Source organism: Idiotropiscis lumnitzeri, chromosome 21 (genome assembly GCF_059441095.1).
Source record: "Idiotropiscis lumnitzeri isolate Australia: NSW breed Sydney's pygmy pipehorse chromosome 21, RoL_Ilum_1.0, whole genome shotgun sequence".
Classification (NCBI taxonomy): domain Eukaryota; kingdom Metazoa; phylum Chordata; class Actinopteri; order Syngnathiformes; family Syngnathidae; genus Idiotropiscis; species Idiotropiscis lumnitzeri.
In genome coordinates, this window is record NC_142411.1 from 6,738,425 (window position 1) to 6,757,987 (window position 19,563).

Below are 19,563 nucleotides of genomic sequence, written 5' to 3' on the forward strand. Positions count from 1 at the left end.
TTTTGAAAAACATATATCACATAATATAATTAACATATTTTACATATAACAGCAAAGAGTTATGTATTACTTATATATTAAGATAAATAACTAAAACTACAAGAGTGATGAGAAGAAAATAAAAAGAAAAACATTTTACAAATTCCACCTTTCTAATCTAGGATATCCGTGAGCTAACCTTTAAACATTTCTGAATGTATAATTTTTTATTTGCATTTTTAAAATGTATTATTAGTACAAGAGATGTAATATAATTATCTATCTCGTTCAAAAATCATTTAAATAGTTGTGTGAAATTCAAATATTTACATTTTTTTATGTGAAACTTTCCGAACGAAACATCGGAATTAAGCAGAGTACACAATTTTCTTCTTTCAGATTCATAGAGAGCAATAATTTGTTTTCCGTTCAAAGTCATCTAACTTGTTTTACGCAATGTATAGTTCTCCAACTATTTCCAAAATGCAGCACCAATGGCACAGTCAAAAAATTTCACTTTGAACCGATGACGTTTGCCACAAACCGTGAGAAATCTTGCCTTCGAATGAAATGGACTCAAGAGATTGCAGTACTCTAACTTAACCGCAAGAGGGCGACCAACTCAAACGTTCTTTAGTTTATGTCCATTGATTTGAATGCTTGTCCGAGCTAAAGTGAATCAAAAGCTTGTTAAAACTCCACACTGCTACAACTCCAAGCGTGACTACATTTTCCCCCCTTTTGCACCGTTCAAATAGTGGAACTTCCCACTTTGCGTGACTCCCTTCAGCTTTGAAAAACTTTGCACTCGTCCAAAGAGGGCGGCGCTACGCTCACACGCACACACGGCCACATCCGCACTCAAACTATTTTTTTTAAATGCACATTCGCTGTCTGCCACTCAGTCTGCAGAGTGTATTCGTGGAACAGCCGAGCACCATGGAAGGAGCATACAAGCAGGGAGACGAACATCCCGTGTCCCCGTTTGTCGCACCGGAGCCGGAAAGTCAGAGGCAGACGCCGCAGAACAAGAGCAGGCGTTGTAAAATCATCTGTGGGGTATGTTTTGCAAATAAAATACACACGCACTGAGCATCCACCCTAAATCTCATTCAAGTCATCAAAGCTTTGTTCACTAAACCTTTTTTTTTGGGGGGGGGGGACATCTGGCTGTTCTCTCTTCTCTATGGTGACTTTTTCAGCATAGACGTAAATTAGGTTAGAATAAACTGTGGTTAAAGTCTTGATGCGGTGAGATATTGGGTCCTATAAAGACAGCAGTATCATGGAGAAGCATGAGAATTTACAGACGGATTAGATTTGGAGAAGCAAGATATTCCCCACCCGTAGCCTAATTTAACAGATTTTTGGGGGTTGTCGGCTGGTTTGTGGCAAAGAAACTTGTATCTTGTGACATGCCTAAAAACCACCAGCTTCTGCTGGTCCAAAATTCTTCCAAATTTCTAACACGTCAATTTTGAATAAAAAAGCCTCCTAAAGCTGGAAAACTGTCAAAAATATGCACGTAAATGTTTTTCGGAGCAGAACATTGCGTCCACCTCCATTGTAGCCCATACCAGCATTTTGGTTGCGCTCCAAATTGAATGTCATCTTTTTGTAGTTCTTGAAAATACCACGACCGCTGAGTTTCCTGCCCTTCTGATTGGATATTTACTTCTCCGCCGATTTGACGGTGAAAGTTGATAACTGAATGCAAGGTTCATCACAAAATGATTTCTGAAAATCTTACGGGGTTTCACCGTTCTAAACATGATATGGCCCGTGATGGAAAGAAGTTTCACACCCCTAGTTTAAACCGTGTGTGTGTGTGTGTAAACACGGAAACAAAATGTTTTCACCCTTATGCCAAGAGACAGAGCGCAGCAGACAGGAGTGTCTTGCCCCCACCCTGCGTGGGGGGGTCAAAGGGGCTAGTGTGCGTGAGTGGTGAGGGTCGTATTCCAGCTGCTGGTGAAATGCAGGTCAGGATACTGAGGAGAGACGTTTCAAGTGAAAGGAGTTTATTTATTTATTTATTTTTTTAAATGACTTTTTGTGAGTCTGCAGTATTTGGACATTTGAATGGTTAAAGTCTCAAATGGCAAAAAAAAAAATAGCGACATTTATTGTTTACTCTTGGTGGAATGAAAACGAACCTGGAATATTCGTGGCGAGGCTAAATGTTAGATGCAACCAACTTTGGAAAAACTGGATGTATTGTAAAGACGGTCTTGTTTATATTTTCCAAGACCAACGATACATCGCTGGATTTGGTTCAATCCACCAATTCAGTTTAAAATTGATCCTAACACCGTTGCATGCAACATTTTCAGCTCAGTACCTCCCGTGAGCACCTTTGCCATGGTTTCCAAGCGAAATGCAACAAAATGGCACAGGACACTTTTAATTGGAGACATGTGTGGGCAAACTTCAGACTCTAATCTGCTGCTTCCTGGAATCCATTAACCATCCAGCATGCATCTGTTTGTAATTGGAACACTGGTCTTTGTCAAACTGCACTGTTGTGGAAGAGCTTTTGCAAAAATAATTCCGGAAACTTTTTAGGCTAACATATCTTAAAGACACACCGATCATTTTTTTTTTCATTCCAAAATACAGCTGCCCTTAGAGTGCCTCATTGTCCGCCATGAGTGCATACAGAGAAAGATCAATGAGCGAGGTGGCGGGGGGGGGGAATTTTTCTGACTTGACACCCAGCGTGTGGACGGTTGCTTAACGTCTGGCGTGTCCGCTTTAGAGCGCCTCATTGTTGTGCTTATCCCTGAGACGATCCGCTGGGAAAATATTTTAGTCACGGGAGTTTTTAAGTGGAAATACTGTAACTATGCGGCTCAAACATCGATTTGTGTTCTCATGTATAGCTTGTACGCGCGTTACATTCATTACTATTTAAATAAACACATGTTGACTATTTGTTTTTAACCACGCAGTCGCGAGTAGGAGGAGCTCAGGATTACCGTTTGTGGATTCAAAGTTAATGTTTTTGGAACGAGCCCCAAATGTCTCAATAGTCCTTTTTTTTTTAGAGCAATGCAATGATTTTAAAAATGAGCTAATATTGTTACTTAAGATCACATCAGCGTCTGTCTTTCCAACTCTACTGCCCACTTTGACAATTTAATCCCACCCAAATGCCCGCAAGAGCTGAAAAATGTGCTCGATAGTGCATCAAGAACGCCTTCCACCAGACATTCTGTTTACTTTGACAGACCACAAAGAGGGCGAAAGGGCATTCCCCGAGGAGCCGCTTTGCCCCCTCTCCATTCTCCGCCTGTATGGCTATAAATCTTCAAATACCAAAACAGGCACCGTAACCACAGAATGGTTTCATACCTGTCACGGAATTCCAAAAAATAGTTCTCTGTTTCCCGATTATTCGCAAAGACTTTGCACTGAACACTTATCAGAAGAGATTATTTGTAGAAGGACATGGAGAACATAACAGTTTACAGAACCCTCTAATGTGTGCAGGCCATCTGGGGAGAAAAAAAAAAAAAAGTGTGACTTATAAATATTTGAAGAACAGCAGTCAGGAGATTCCGAAGAGAGACGACATGATCTGTCCGGTTATCACACATTCGACTGTATGTTTATGCTTAGTCTGAGTTGTGAACAAAGAGTCACGCTTGTAAGACCAAAAAAAAAAAAAAATTGAAAATTTGATCACAAACTCACAAAACGAGCAATTTAATTATGGCAAATTCGATGATGTCACGAACAAGAAAGAATATATCTTTGGATGAAAATATATGGTGGCATTGTCCGGAATGTTTATGCTTCTATTTGCTTTTCACGATTGGCTTCCTTCCACCAGAACCTCCTACAGGCCCGATGTGGTCGGTGACAAACCTTAACCTCACCCTCCCTGACTCTATAAACTGATCGGTGAAAATCCCCTCTAATTATAAAGCCCCGCCCCCGCAGCCTTCCAATTACAGGAGGCCAAAAGTGAACATTTGAAAATCCTTTGCGGGGAAAAGAGGACACTGATTAGAAAGAAGCAGGAAAATAAATGATAGCTTTTTAGTTTAGCTTCATTTAAATGTTTGCTTTTATGAGTAAATTAAGTGATAATAAAAATAATAATAAGTCATATTTACGAATGAAATACTGTGACATCCACCAGCAGAATGCGGACATTTGGATTAAATCCACAAAAATCACATTACGTCACCTGCGCCACAACTTCGACCTGCTATCACCTGATCTAAAGTCAAGTCACCTTCCCGTCACCAAATTGTCAGGTGCACCTTCGAGCTTCTATTAGAAATAGTTTTCAAATTCTAAATTCCCCACCACGGTAAACGAGACTTGCCCGGAACAGGTACAGATGGATGTTTGAATGAAATAAAACATGAACAAGGTTTATTCATTACATTTTATTCAAGTTCGGCGGGCCTGATTAAAATGTTTAATGGGCCGCATGTGGCCCCCGGGCCGTAGTTTGACCACACCTAAAATACGGCCTGATCTCCATTTTGTGTCTAAATCTTTTCCTTTTTTTTTTTTTTTTTTGCAGGTTGTCTTCGTCTGCTTACTCATCATCATCCTTGCACTGATATTGCCCTACCAACGTCCCAAAAACGGTAAGTTTGACTGCGCATGTCTTCGAGTTAGTTTCCACTTGACCTTTTTTGTCACATGGGCTATGATCGACGTAAGGAATCCCAAGCATGCGCCGGATTGTGCATATTTAAAACGGAACAAACCCTTTGGGGTTTTGTCTTTTTGGTCTCCCATCAAGTCCCGCTTTATTCGACAAAAACCCACTGCGAGTAATTCAAGCGCCACAAAAAGAGGGGGGGGGGCCACATTACCATAGCAGACCGCGCGGTGCCACCCGACATTTGTCACTTTGTGTCGTGTGTCGTGAATACGTTTTCAAAAGAGACGGTGGCGCGTTTAGAAGCGAGTTCCGAAGAGGGCTGTTGTGAAAAACCTCCTGCCGCGTGTTCACGGACGCCTCGTTGAGCTCATCTGTGTGCAGCTGTCCCCGTTCTGGGTGGGGTGTCTTCTCTCGTCTGGCACCGCTCGTATATATTTACTTGCTCTATATTTCCCATTTAAGCGTGGCATGGAAACCATATGGAGCAAATTAGACTTCACCGCAGCCTTATTTTGCCACGAGACACATGAGTGCATCTTTCTTGGGTCTTTTCCATCATTCCTAAGACATGCTCATTGATACGAGTAATGACTGTTAAAAAAAAAAAAAAAGTGTTCATTGATTCTGTTGCGCCAGAGTGGGACTTTCCCCTCACCTAGAACTCCAAAACAGGAACTTGACTCCACGTAGGCACTTTTTTTTTTAAGTCCCGAGAGATTTGGTCACGCCCCCATCCAGAAGCCAACCTGCTGAGAGGCGATTGGCAGCTTTTTGAAAGCTCTGGGAGTTGGCCTTGCAGAATATTCAAAGAAATATCTCCGAACTGCCAAACCTCCAAAGTGCAATCAGCGAGAATTTATTATAAACAGCCCAAACCAAATATTGCCTTATTTTCTATTTAGTGATGCGTGAAATACTTCCCTGTCCTGATCCTTGACAAATATTTTTTACACTCACCATATTCCATTGTTTACTTGTGACGGTATTTTGCCATTAATTTGACGTCAGACGCCTGCCAAGTTTCACAGTACTAAAATAACCGCAATAATCAACATTATGCGATATAAAAATTTTAATTTTCTTCGTAAGGGCTAGCTTAGAAAAATGTCAGAAGATGCAGCAAGGTTTACAAAATCAGCCCAGGAAGTGGTTGCGTAATTTGTTAACACTTTTTGGCAGCACCACTAAAAAATGTGATTTACAAGACACTCATGAGGACTTTTCCTGTTTAATGAGAATAAATCAACAGATAAGTGCCATAAAGGTACGAAAACATCAACGGAATAGATTTGATACCGATTTATAAGTCTACGTTGCAAATGTTTCACTCATCTAAAGTACAATTTCATAACTTTTCACTAAATATTTTGTTATTTGACCTCCTCAAGACTTATCGCATGTTGTCAAAAAATTGTGACCCGTTCCACAATGTTGTGTCTTTTTTGTTTTGCCCACTTTTGATTCACGAACCTCCAAACTATGAAGCAGACATTCTAACGACGAGGACATCTTTTTTTTTTTTTTTTTTTTTCCATAGATGATGTGCACTGGTTGCAGCAGGTTGTCTCTGTGGAAAATGAACAGACAAAGTGTCCAGCAAGGTAGCGCTTTTTACTTTGTTGTCATTTAACTTATGTCGACTGTACCGTATTTATACAACTGCATAAACTGTCTTTCTTTATGTTCAATCTAATTAGAAATATTATTTCATAAAGTACAATATTATATATTATTTCCCTTATTTAAAAAAAAACCCATTAATTTGGGTGGCTGAACGGATTAATGGCATTTCCATTCATTTCAATGGGGAAAGATGATTTGAGACATGTTTAGCACTTGTATCTTAAGGCGCCACTGGATTCCAATCCGAGCTGTTGCTTTTCACCACACCAGACCTATTCTACTTATCCTTATAAAAGTCGTTTTATCGTGTTGTGCTTTGGTAGACAAAAATGCCATTGAGTGGTGACGCCCGCAAACATGGCGAATGAGTGGCGACCATTGTTCCAGCAGTCTGTTGTCAGCTTGAGGCTCCGGAAAACAAAAAAAAGAATTGTCTGGCGCAAGCCTGTATGTTCTCTCTTCTTGCCTCTTACATCCAAAAAAAAAAAATTTAAAAAGGAGGATTTTTTTTTTTTTTTGTCAGTGTCGAAAAATAACTGTTTCCGTGGGAAACCCGTCTAATGACTCAGTCATGTGTTTGTGCGTAGGTTTGTGTTGTCGCAGACAGGCTCATTATAGCATGGAAAAAAAAGGAACCGCTAGCACTAAACAAAATTATTTTTGGCTGTGCCGCCTCCTGCTCAGTTTCACCAGGTCGCCCCTCATCCTGGTGTCCCTGGACGGTTTCCGGGCAAAGTATCTGAACGATCACGCCAGCCACATACCCGTCATCAGCAAGTTACGTAAGTGGACGAATGTTGCGTTTTTGCCGCATCTTGTGGTTGAGGAACGGTCCTGACGATGTCATTGTTGCAGGAGCCTTGGGTACAACGGCGACACATATGAGGCCGGTGTATCCGACAAAGACATTTCCAAACCACTATTCCATCGTCACTGTGAGTACTGGCTGTATCTTGTCGTTTTACTTGTGTGGCTGCCTTGTGCTTTAGCCACGCAGCAAAATTTTTATTTATTTATTTATTCGAATTTTGTGCCCGTAGTTCAGCAAATTACCAGTGGAGGGCGCATCGGTGAACCCGAGAGTCCGTCGTCCTCATTCTGTCATTATTTCAAGCCGGCCGATGCCGTAACAATGTCATTGTTATTTTTGAAAAAAATTTTATGCGCTTCCGTCACTGCTCAATTAGATTTCGTCTGTTGATTTAGGCTCATCGGTAAAAAAAAAAAATTTAAAAATGTTTACAAAATGACACACGAATTTATTTATATAGAAACAATTTGGACCCCCCCCCAAAAAAAAAAAAGATTCACATGCGTTCGCAACAGGCTATTTGCTGCTTCCACTAACACTTCCACTTCCATCACTTCAAACATTTTGCACCTCTGGTGCTTCTCCAAATGTTTCATTGCGGAAAACAGTCACCAGTACCTAAAGTTTGAAATATGGCGCTCTCAGTACAATTAACAAGAAACTTTTATAGGTGAGTGCTGCATAGCTCATCCCTATTAGAAATAGACTAGATACATTCAAGACTGAAATTATTCACACCCCTGTGGGATGAATAATTTTGGGTTTGACTGTTTGTGGATTTGCATGACTTCTCCCCATGCGTACATGTTTTTATCTCCCTCTACAGTTTCTCAACTTCCTCCTCCTTGCTTCTCCTCATCTTAACTCATTCACTCCCAGCCGAGTAAAAAAAAAAAAAAAAAAATTTTCTTTGACGTCTTTAGCCGTCAATGGCACTAAATGAGTTAGGACGAAATCCAAGTATTATTTGGGTTTTTGATGGCACTAACATTATTTTTACCAATATTTTGTTGCTCCAGGGCCTTTACCCAGAGTCCCATGGGATAGTTGACAACAAGATGTACGACGTAACCCAGAATGCATTCTACAGCTTGAAAACTGAGGAGAAATACAACTCCAAATGGTATCAAGGAGAGCCAGTAAGTAAATGTGTGCAACTTATATTCTGGGGAGACTCGATTCCACATACGTGTTTTTATCTTATGAGAAACTTTGACACACTGTTTTTAGTTAGTTTCATGAAATAATGAGCGGGGGCGGGAATACGTTTTCTTTGTTTTGGCCTCGGTTGCAAATGGCAGCAGTCGAGTTTCCAGGATAGGAGTGACGTATTCCTCAGGAATGCGTTTGCTTGGCAAAGAACATCTGTGGAGATGACCGATATTAATAAAGATGTTCGAACAGACGATGGCCTGTTCGATGTTTTATTCTCAGGGAATTTAAAGACACAGTCATGATTTGTCATCTCCGTTTCTTTCTTCTCTCCAGGTTTGGATCACTGCCATGCGGCACGAATTAAAAACAGGAACCTTCTTCTGGCCCGGCTCGGATGTCGCCATCAATGGCAGCTTCCCGGATTTCTACAAACTCTATGACAAGTAAGAGTGGGCACTGTTCACACGTCAAGGTCACGTGACTTGACACGAGTCTGATGGAATTATCTTGAATTACTCAAAGACGTGAAATTGGCCATCTTGCGTAATATTGCTCGGTGCTGATTTTTCTGTGCAGAAGCACCACCTTTGAAACCCGAGTGGCGACACTGTTTGAGTGGCTGGATTTGGCACAAGGCGAACGGTATAAATTGTTTGATCCTTGTAAAGTCATCGAAACCCGTTCTCCTCAGAGAGACTGACTGTTGAATGTGTTTTGTTTACTTTTCAGACCTGACTTTTACACTTTGTACCTGGATGAGCCCGACTCATCAGGGCATCGCTACGGACCGGAAAGCAGCCAGGTAAGACTTTTATCTCAACGGAAAAGTAAAGATGAGGAAAAAGGCATGCTTAGTTGAGGAGCCCCGACCTCAACCCTTTCAAATAGCGTTGGAACGAACTGAGCAGGGGTGGGCAAACTACAGCCCGGGGGCCATATGTGGCCCGTTAAATGTTTTAATCCGGCCCGCCGGACTTGGTAAAAAAATTAAATGAATAAACCTTGTTCATGTTTTATTTTCTAAATACTGTGGGTTTCAAATACATATATATTGTTGTAATGCTTTTATTCGATTTCATTTCAAATCAAATGTATTTTTCTTTCTCCGATCAAGTGAGGTTACCAACACACTCCATCCATCTGCTCCTGGTCAGGCCCCTCTGTCCAATTTTAGAACCCATTATGGCCCGCCAATCAAAAAGTTTGCCCACCCCTGAACGAGAGCATCAATTTGTGAACAAGACATAATCAACTAATTGGAGAAAGTCTTCCCAGACTAATTGTCGATTAATCGATTCTTTTGTTCCCTAGCTCATCGAGGCCCTAAAGAACGTGGATCGGATTATGGGGCTGTTACTGGACGGTTTGATGCATAGGAACTTGCTCCACTGCGTCAACCTGATCATCACATCGGATCACGGTGAGTTGAGAATAAGCAAAGACATCCGGGCGGCCCAGGCGACTGCGAAGCTTTCAAATGTTCGACATGGTTTAGTCGCTCATGCCAAAGGAAGATTAACAAATTGATGCGTGAAGGGAAAAAAAACAGCTTCCAGCTGATTAAAGTCTGAAATGGCACACTCCTTGTTTTTAAAATATTCTGTGACTTTGTATGTTATTGTTTTTTTTTTCCCAGGGATGGACCAAGCCACGTGTGACAAGGCAGCATTTGTGTCCTCCTACCAGAACAACAGCGACGACTTCACAATCATACAAGGCGCGGCCCCTCGTATCAGACCGAGCCGCCTGCCAGACGACTTCTTTTCCTGTGAGTTCCTAACACCCAACTTCCGGCTCCCCGCCTTGACCTACTCCTCACCCTTTTTGTTTCGCCCCCACAGTCGACTACGAGGGCCTGGTGAAGAACCTGTCGGTATGCAGAGAATTCCAAACGTGACATATTGTACCGATTGAAGCGGATGAAAGATTTATCTGCCCGTGTCAAACGAGCCGCCGTGTGTTGTGTCTGTTTTGAAGTGCAGGACTCCCGAGCAGCCAATGAGGCCATACCTTAAAGAGAACCTCCCAAAACGCTTTCATTTTGCCAACAATGTGAGGATAGAGAGAGGACATCTGTACATGAGAGAAGGGTGGCAGGGAGCGCTGTAAGTCATTATTGTCATTGCTCATTTCCATATTCATGGCTTTCAGTATACCAGTTTGAATTTGATGTAGCGTATTTTCCGGACCATATAAGACGCGCCTGCATATAAGCCGCAGCAACTCTTTTTGAAAAATTAAATTAAATTTAAAAATAAAATTTAATTTAATTTAATTTAATTTAATTTAATTTAATTTAATTTAATAATAAAATTTAAAAAAATAAATAAATAAATAATAATAATAAAATAAAATAAAATTAAATTAAATAAAAAAAAATAAATAAAAATATACAAGCCGCACCAGGCTATAAGCCGCAGTTTTCTATGATGAAAAAAATGAGTTGTTTACTGCATGTACAACATGATTTTGTACTGTGAATGCACATAAAGGTACATAAACAGATTCTTAAAACTGTGCCTTTTAACACGGCAACAACTGTGCTAATTAAAACAGAACACAGCCAAGAGAAAAAAAAAAAGAGAGATTTATGTTGCGTATTTTCTGAACTATAGAGCGCACCGACCGGTGAAAGAAAAATACACCGAAAAAAACGCACGGTTGTATCAGCCGCATGGTTCAAAAAGAAGCGGCTTATAGTCCGTAAAATACGGTACTTTGTTAGTTACTTACGCATGCTCTTGGCATTACTGGGAAAAAAAGGTTTTCAAACAAAACCGTAAAAATTAATAAATGTTTACTTAAATGTTCATATGGTATAATTTTGGTCAAATACAAAAAACTAAAAAATCTTGATAATTTTTGACATTATTAAGGGAAAAAATGCTTTGTTTTTAGCATTTAGCGTACAAATTTATTTGCCACTCAGAAATGTTTACTCCACGTTTGCAGCTTCAAACTTCCGAACTCTTTTGTTTATGATTGAATGTTATATCATATATTCATAAAGTATTTTTATTTCTTTGTGCGCAGCAACCGCAAGGAAATCAAGTACTGCGTGGGCGGTTTTCATGGCTCTGATAACCTTTTCACCAACATGCAGGTGAGACCCAAAAAGGATGTTCATCACTGAGCTGTGTCTGAAATGTTATCAGGTTTAAATCAAGAATGCGGTAGCAATCAGTCACGTAAGATTGAAGGAAGCATTTTTTTTTATTTTCCAGGCAATCTTTATTGGTTATGGTCCAGGATTTAAGAGCAACACGATTGTGCCCCCTTTTGAGAACATTGAATTGTATAATCTCATGTGTGGTAAGTGGAATGAACAGAATTGTTTTGAGTTGAATTATATTTAAAGAAAACTAAACCATTTTATAGGAGCATTATGTATTTTTATTTATGTATTTTATTTTATTTATTTTTTTTTTTTACATCTTTTTGGTCAATGTAGGAAATGAGGTGTTCAAAATGGCTTGCCTGCATAATAAAAAAAAATAAATAAATAAATGGACGAAGCTCCGTTGCATCATTTTCAATTTCTTATTTTGTTCTCCATCGTCCTTCACCTCAACTGCAGACATTCTCGCCATCCCTCCCGCTCCAAACAACGGCACACACGGCAGTCTGAACCACCTCCTCAAGCATCCCGTCCACTTCCCTGTTCACCCCGCGCAGCTTTCTCACGATATCCCCTGCGAGGCCGGTGACTCCCCCCCGGTCAACCTCAACTGCACGTGCAAGCCGAGGGTAAACTTTTGTTTCCTTCCACTTCAGGATTTAAGCCGAGATATCTTCAATGAATGAACCCCACGACATGTCAATGACACTGTGCAATATATTTTTCCTTTATTTTTTATTCCTTAAGGGTGAAGACACGAACACAGCAAACGTGACTCCAAATGCAAGTGAGTGTCTTTTTTTTCCCGTTTTTTTGCATTTATGGAAGTTTGATGAGATCGTAAAGGATAACGTCTGTGTGTGTGTGTGTGTGCGTGTGCGTGTTGTTTGCACGCAGGGAGTGTATTCATAGTTCGGCGTGCCAACGCGGGTTGTATTTTTAGACGTTTTATTTTCATAGTTCAGCTTTGTGGCAACAATTTGGCCCTTTGCTATTTTCTGCCGGCCAAAGTTCTCTTGTACTCAATGAAGTCAATATAATAGTTTTTTTTCCCGAAATGGATGTGAGCCAAACCCTGATGTTTTTTTTTTGTTGTTTTTTTTCATTTTGAGTCCAAATTTTACGGCATCTTGTAATCCACCAGCCAAGATTTGCTTGCGCGTGTAAGTGCAGTTGTTATTTTTAAACTCTCTCACATTATAATGCGATTCTTCAAATAATGGCCTCAGTTAATCACTGGGTTACAAAGTTTCATGATATAAACTCTACAAAAAAACTAAACTCCCCCGAAAGCATTTGCCAAGTGGATGTCAACAGATGTGTTATTCGAATCTTAAAGTTCTTTTTTTTTATCTCAGCCGTCAAATCTGGCTTACGTCGCCTCCACCACCCTTTCGGCGTTCCCAGCGTGGTCCAGCCAGACGCAACTTTTTGTCTGCTTCACCAGTTCAATTACATCACAGGCTACAGCCAAGACCGTCACATGGCTCTCTGGGTGTCGTATACCATCCCAAATTCGGTGAGTTTTTCCACCCCGAAACATATTCTCGGCTGGTGGTGATGCGGGTTCGCGATGAGGAGTCAAGACGGTTTTCCTTGACTGTTTGAATTCCAACTCCAAGCCTCTTTTAGTCATCTCCGCGATTTGTGTTTGGTGTAAACAGTGAGCCCTTTAGTTAAGAATATTTTTCCGTTGGTAACACTACCGTATTTTCCGGACTATAAGGAGCACCCGAATAAAAGCCGCAACAACCCCTTTTTTGGAAAAAAAAAAAAAAAAGAAAGGTATACAAGCCGCACCAGGCTATAAGCTATGTTGAAAAAAAATGAGTTAAGATTGTTAAAAGAGTGCCTTTTAACACGGCAACAACTTTGCTAATTAAAACAGAACAGACCCAAGAGAAGAAAAAAAAAAGTATATTTATTTAGCGTTTTTCCTGAACTATAGAGCGCCCCTAGTGGTGAAAGAAAAATCTACAGAAAAGCTGCACCGTTGTATTCGCCGCATGCTTCAAAATCTCGGACAAAAGTACGGGTTATAGTTTGTAAAATACGGTATATACAAAATATAAGTACATTGCAATAAATGACAATATCGTGAACAACTTGATTCATTTCGAAAAGAAAAATTTGTATGAAGATTCACAACATAGCGAGTGAAATATTTCACGATTTATTCAGAGACAATATGAGCTTGATTATTAAGATTGATTTATTTTTACCGACATAAAAGACATTTCCGACAATATTGTGACTTAACTTATTATAGCTGATTTTGTTTTGTTCACCACTGCACTTTACTGGGCTGGTATTTTGTTCTAACCCCGTTGAGCTCGACTCCCCCCCCCCCCCCCCCATCAGCGGGTTTTTGCACGTGCCACCCATGTAGTAATGGCGCAAGTGATGAGCCCTAGCCAGCTTCTGTATGTTGCTGGCGTTGTCACGCATTCCGTGTGATATTTTGAGCCTGGGTGCTTCTTGTTTACATTCGCAGTCCCACGAAATGCAACCGGCAGTTGTTTCTATTCCGGTGACAATTTCGATGGCGGTAAAGTTAGAGCTGCCGTCTTGGAAGTGATGAGTTGCTTTCTGTCACCTTGAAATCCAAATGTGATCTTCAAAGAATAGCTTGAAATCATGTTGATGGGAGAGTGGCTAGCAACAGGGAACGTAAATTCTCTCCGTGTCAGGGGGGGGACCCCCGCTTGCATGCTTTAATGGTTCATCGGGGGGTCAAATGTGCGGGACGGTGGGGGCCCTCATATACTACATCAGTGGTTCCCAACCTTTTATCTCCCGCAGACGGGTTCATACAAGGCCATAACTTTTGCAGACGGGCAAACTCATTTTACTAGCTTGTGCTTTTAATATATCGCGACCGAGACAATTAGCATCTTGACATGCGTCAAGAGTCCATCATTAACTCATTTAATTCCATCCACATTCACGAGAAGAAACACCTCAATCACGGCGTTGTTTCTCTGGATTTTGACTGATTTTGCAAGGCCGACAGAATATTGTGTTCTAATGATATAAAAACATGGAGCTATGCCGCAAAAAGAAAAAAAAAAAAAAAAGGCTAAGACGTATCAATACGTCTTTGGGAGGCGGGGACTACAATTTTGAAAACGTATATATACGCCTTATGGATTGAATAAGTTAAATGGATGCAACAGAGAGAATCCGGTCACTTTTCAAAATAAAATATTTTTACAGCTTGGAATAATAAATAAACCGGAAGTACTGCAAGTGTTTTATTTCATCTGTGCCGCCCGGTCCAAAGTGGCCCACGGACCGCTGGTTGGGCACCACTGCTCGACATGTTATATTACATCATGTTGTTGCCAAACTGCTTTGCATTCAGGCTTTACTAATGTCATTTAAGCTACAATCACGCATAATAATAAGTCGGATAATATTTTAACTCATTCACTGCCATTGACGGTTTAAGACGTCAAAATTATTATTTATTTTTTTTTACTTGGCTGGATTGAGTTAATATACCCGAGTAAGTTTTGAATATCTGCCCTCAAAAGCTGCCAGCAGGGTGAGTGTGTAACATGCTCTCAATGTGCAATGCATCGTTTTTAAAACTGCGGGTTGCGATTTTAAATATCACAATTGGAGCGCACACTACGACATGCAGTCATCGCGTAGCCACGCAAGCTTACACAACACCCGCGGCGCTGGTGTCCTGAAAATGTCTCAACTGTCTCCTGACCGATCAGACCGCAGTGAAAGCGCTGGAGCCAACTCTGGAGGCGTGTATCCGCACCGACGTCCGCATACCACCGGCCACCAGCCAGATGTGCGCCAATGACAACACCCAAGGCCTGCTGTATCCCCCCAGTGAGTGTGTGTGCGTGTGTGTGTGTGTGTGTGCGTTCTGGTCACAGCTCCTCGTCGCCTGAAGTGACGCTGACATGTTTTGTAACGGCATTGTCATGTAAAAAGAAACAGTGCAGAAAATGCGGCGATTGCCAAATGACATGCGAAGAATCTTGTTGAGGCCTGCATGGAATTTAGTGTGCATTGAGTGCCGCTTAAGCAGTTTATTGAAGACCTGCTTAGCTTCACGTAGCCTTCACGTTCCTCCCTTGGAACATGTCACATCCACTAGAGAAAGAAAAAAAAAAGTTAGGAGGATTCAGTCCGAGGACTGAAACATCCAACAGTTGGATTTGCTGTCAAAGGTTTGGAGGTCAAATTAAGTTTGGCCACAACTAGCCAAAATATGTGAGTAATTGACGCCAGAAGATGGCAGCAAAGGACTACGTTTGGCTCATTGAAGCTCCTTAAATCTTTTTAAGAAATGCTTGAGCACAAAATATATATATCATTTTTTTAATCTAAAAAAAAAATCTGGATGTCAAACCACAAATTATTTAAGTGTTCACTGTTGTGTATTATATTAATGTATTTTTGCGTCTAATGCTTCTTTTGTTCCCAAAGATCTAAGCGTCAAAGAAGGCGCGGCAGACGCCCTCGTCACAAGCAACATGGTGCCAATGTTTCCCGCGTTTAAAGGTGAGGTATAGCCATCCCTATTGGCAGGGCGGTTTCCAAACATCTAATCACGAAAGCAATCACTAATCCTACTCTTGTTTTTCATCCAACTGCACCCACGATGTGCAAATAAGATGAGCAACATGCTTGTGTTGAAACGTGTGCTGTGTGATTAATGCAGCAGGAAGGCAAATGTTTCCAGTGGGACCACCCACTACAATGGAAAACTGACTCACTCCCTGAAGGATGGCTTTTGAATGTTTGGGGCCTTCACTGGTGACTGAATTAGCTTGCAGATGCTGCATTCCAGTGGCTGACTCGGGTTCCTACATGCCAGAAAATAAATGAAAATGTCAATGCCTGAATGAAGTCTGTTGAACCGCAGACATCAGGAATGGAATGATCCGAAGCATACGTATCGGGACAAATCATTTTTCTGTTTTCTCTCTCTCTTGCTCTCGCTCTCTCGCTCTCTGGCTCTCGCTCTCTCGCTCTCGCTCTCTCTCTCACTCTCTCGCTCTCACTCTCTCTCACTCACTCTCTCTCTCTCTGTCTCTGTCTCTCTCACTCTCTCACTCTCTCTCACTTTCTCTCTCTCTTGCTCTCTCTTTCTCTTCCTCTCACTTTCTTGCTCTCTCGCAATCTCTCTCTCTCTTGCCCTCACTCACGCTCTCTCTCTCTCTCTCACCCACTCTTTCTCTCTCTCTCACTCACTCTCTTGCTCTCTCGCTCTCGCTCTTTCTCACTCACTCTCTCGCTCTTTCTCACTCACTCTCTCGCTCTCTCTCTCTCTCTTTCTCTCTCTTGCTCTCACGCTCTCTCACCCACTCTCTCTCTCTCTCTCTGTCTCTCTCTCTCACTCACTCACTCTCTTGCTCTCTCGCTCGCGCTCTTTCTCACTCACTCTCTCGCTCTCTCTCGCTCGCTCTCTCTCTCTCTCTATGTCTCTGTATCTCTCACTCTCTTGCTCTCTCTCTCTCTCGCTCTCTCTCACACTCTCTCGTTCTCCCTAGCTCTCTCTCACTCTCTCTCATTTTCTCTCTCTCTCTCTTGCGCTCTCTCTTCCTCTCACTCTTCCTCTCTTTCTCTCTCTCTACTGTAAGATGTTAATGTAAAAAAAATAAAAAATGCAGTCATGAGCTTGCATAAAATACTAATCACTAATGAGCATACAGAACATCCTGTGTATTTTTCTCTTCCATCAGATGTTTGGAATTATATCCACAGTTTCCTGCTTCCAAATTATTCAAAGCAGTTGAATGGAGTCAACGTCATGAGTGGTCCAATATTTGATGAAGATTATAATGGAAGAGTTGATGCCTTCAAGACCCTTGCGCCGTAAGTTGAGCACATATTTGTTGTATCTGCTTAAGTTTCACTTGTATTGTAAAATCTTTTTTTTTTTGATGACCAGAAGAGCTCTCCAAGGTTGTACTTTAAATTAGCGTTCATCGAAATAATTGGATTTTCTGGGTTTTGGGTCCATTTATTTGTTAGGCAACTGATGACATGACTTTCATAAACGATGATCTGCTATTTCTCCAGAAACGAGGCCCCTAAGCCGACGCATTTTTTCGTGATCCTGACCAGCTGTAAAAATTCCACTTTTGGTCCTGGGAACTGCGAAGGTCCCCTCGAGGTCAAGTCCTTCATCCTGCCGCATAGAGCTGACTACACCGAGAGCTGTCCCGTGAGTAACGCCGGCGCTTGGCTAAGACGCCTCATTGGCTGGCTCCTCCTCTAAAATGTGGCACCTTCCCGTTCATGTGTAGACCGGCTCGGATTTAACGTGGACGCAGGACTGGATGCAGCTGCACGCGGCCCGCGTCCGTGACGTGGAACTTGTGACTGGACTGAGCTTCTATCACGACAGGTTGTCCGTGGAAGAGACGCTACGGCTCAAGACCTTTTTGCAAAGTGTTTGAACTCCATAGCTCAGATGAAAAACAAAAAAAGCCATTTTGGTGCAAAATGTATTTGGCCCGCTTTGTGGCTTCACTCAGTGCCTCGTTTTCTTTAAAAAAAAAAAAAAAAAAAAAGAACAGGTGATCCTAATGTCCAGGTTTCATTTATTTTTTAACTGGGATTATTGGATTTAAAATTATTGTTGTACATACTGAAGGCCTTCTATTATCTGTTGTAGATTTCGTTAATCGTGTCATTAAATGACTTCTATTTGGTCAGAGCCAAAGATGGAACGACACAAATCCATCCAATTCTGATGAGTTTAGATGTGCGGTTTCAAAGTAAGCCTGCACATAGCTTTGAAGTTACACGTCCATCTCAATAAATTAGAAAGGCAAAGAATTTAGTTCAATTAAAAAATTCTAATTAAAATATTATAATAATATTATAAATATTTTACAGATGAATTAATACATCGAATAATACTTTCTAGAAAGACATTTCCTACCGAATTTCTGTATTATGCTGATACCAGGTATCGGTATCAGTCTGATACAGGCCTTATTTCAAGGTATCGGTACTCATGAAGGAGGCCGATACCAGCCACAGATACAAGAAGCAAAAATTATGAATAATTAATTCATAAATGAATGATAATAGGTTTGTGCGTTGGAACGACTCAAAAAGGTTTCCTACGATATTCTTTCTCTTATTGAGATGCGCCTGTACTTGGTACGTTGAAATCCTCACATTGTGATTTCACAGCGAGGATATCATGTATAACATGTTTCGATTAATTGTATGTTCGCGACTATTTTCTTGTGAATCGTAGGTTCACGTTTGCACTCAAATTTCGGTGTGTAGACCTTAGAATGTAAAGTGCCTGTGTGAGTGCGTGTGTGTGCGTGTGCGTGGGGGTGCGTGTGTGTGTGTGTGTGTGTACTGTATTTCTGGACTTGTGTGGCCTCCCAAATATGATTGGACCCCTTCTTCATGGGACCCCAAGTTTGTTCCACCAAAGTTTCAAATCTTTGTATTAAACATGCTGTATGAAGTCATAGAAGGGGGGAGACTGTTGAAAAAAATGTGACGAATGTATCAGTGCATTGCAAAAACCAATTCGGTTCACTGGTCTTCTTGTGTATCACCATTTGTCCACTCTCTAGCTCCGCCCCCCCCAATGTCAAACTGTTTTAATTTGTGTTCAGATATAAATGAATACATTTGTGACTGTACAAATTCTTGATAATAAAATGTTTTTACAGAACTCAAGTGTTGTTGATTTTTGCTCACCCTCACAGCATCATTTGCGCAGAACTTCCAACGCCAAGTGTCCCAAATTGTTGTGTAATTTTCTTTAAAAATGTGCCTCGAAAGTTGAACTCGTGTTCAAACCGTCATCATGCAACTTTAGGAAATTGTGTTAGACAACAGATCAGGTAAGCATATGGAGGTTTAGCTTCACAAATATTTTACGGTTTTAGTTTTTTGAGATGCTGTCAACCATACGCTGATCCTGCAGATATGAAAAATTAAAGAACGTTTTGTTGTTTAATTTTTTATTTTAAACTAAAAACACCAGAATTGAAATACAGCTTGATTTACTTGTTTGTTGTGCGGAACAAGTAAAGACAAGTCTATTCCCGAAAGTTGTCACCGGGAGCACTTCTCATAATGACCAGAAGGTGGCGACAACGTAACGCAATATTACATATCAAGCAATAACCCAGATATTTCTGATACATAAACTTTGAATTTACACAATGACAGTTTATTATTATATTTCTACTAAAGTATCGTGGCTTTTATCCACATCTTTCACCTTTCGACCTGAAAATA

At 40.9% G+C, this 19,563-nt stretch overlaps 1 protein-coding gene across 1 annotated transcript; it reads left to right on the plus strand.

Moving 5' to 3' along the window:
- The first annotated feature begins 835 nt into the window (after positions 1–835).
- On the plus strand, positions 836–18,991 carry enpp1 (ectonucleotide pyrophosphatase/phosphodiesterase 1). Its single transcript, XM_088286870.1, has 23 exons — positions 836–1,038; positions 4,520–4,586; positions 6,144–6,207; positions 6,914–7,011; positions 7,085–7,164; positions 8,060–8,179; positions 8,529–8,638; positions 8,772–8,837; positions 8,925–8,997; positions 9,507–9,615; positions 9,832–9,963; positions 10,037–10,068; positions 10,173–10,300; positions 11,229–11,298; positions 11,420–11,507; positions 11,773–11,942; positions 12,061–12,100; positions 12,672–12,832; positions 15,042–15,162; positions 15,766–15,840; positions 17,025–17,157; positions 17,365–17,509; positions 17,592–18,991. Exons 1-23 carry the CDS (start codon positions 859–861, stop codon positions 17,742–17,744), a joined length of 2,415 nt encoding a protein of 804 aa, XP_088142996.1. The 5' UTR covers positions 836–858; the 3' UTR covers positions 17,745–18,991.
- Positions 18,992–19,563: the final 572 nt, after the last annotated feature.

Bases quoted from the DNA above. Each gene is read 5' to 3' on its own strand.
- enpp1 (XM_088286870.1), top strand. From the start codon at position 859: ATGCACATTCGCTGTCTGCCACTCAGTCTGCAGAGTGTATTCGTGGAA. The intron at 4,587-6,143 runs GTAAGTTTGACT...TTTTTTCCATAG, and splicing joins CTACCAACGTCCCAAAAACG to ATGATGTGCACTGGTTGCAG. The intron at 7,012-7,084 runs GTAAGTGGACGA...TCATTGTTGCAG, and splicing joins ACCCGTCATCAGCAAGTTAC to GAGCCTTGGGTACAACGGCG.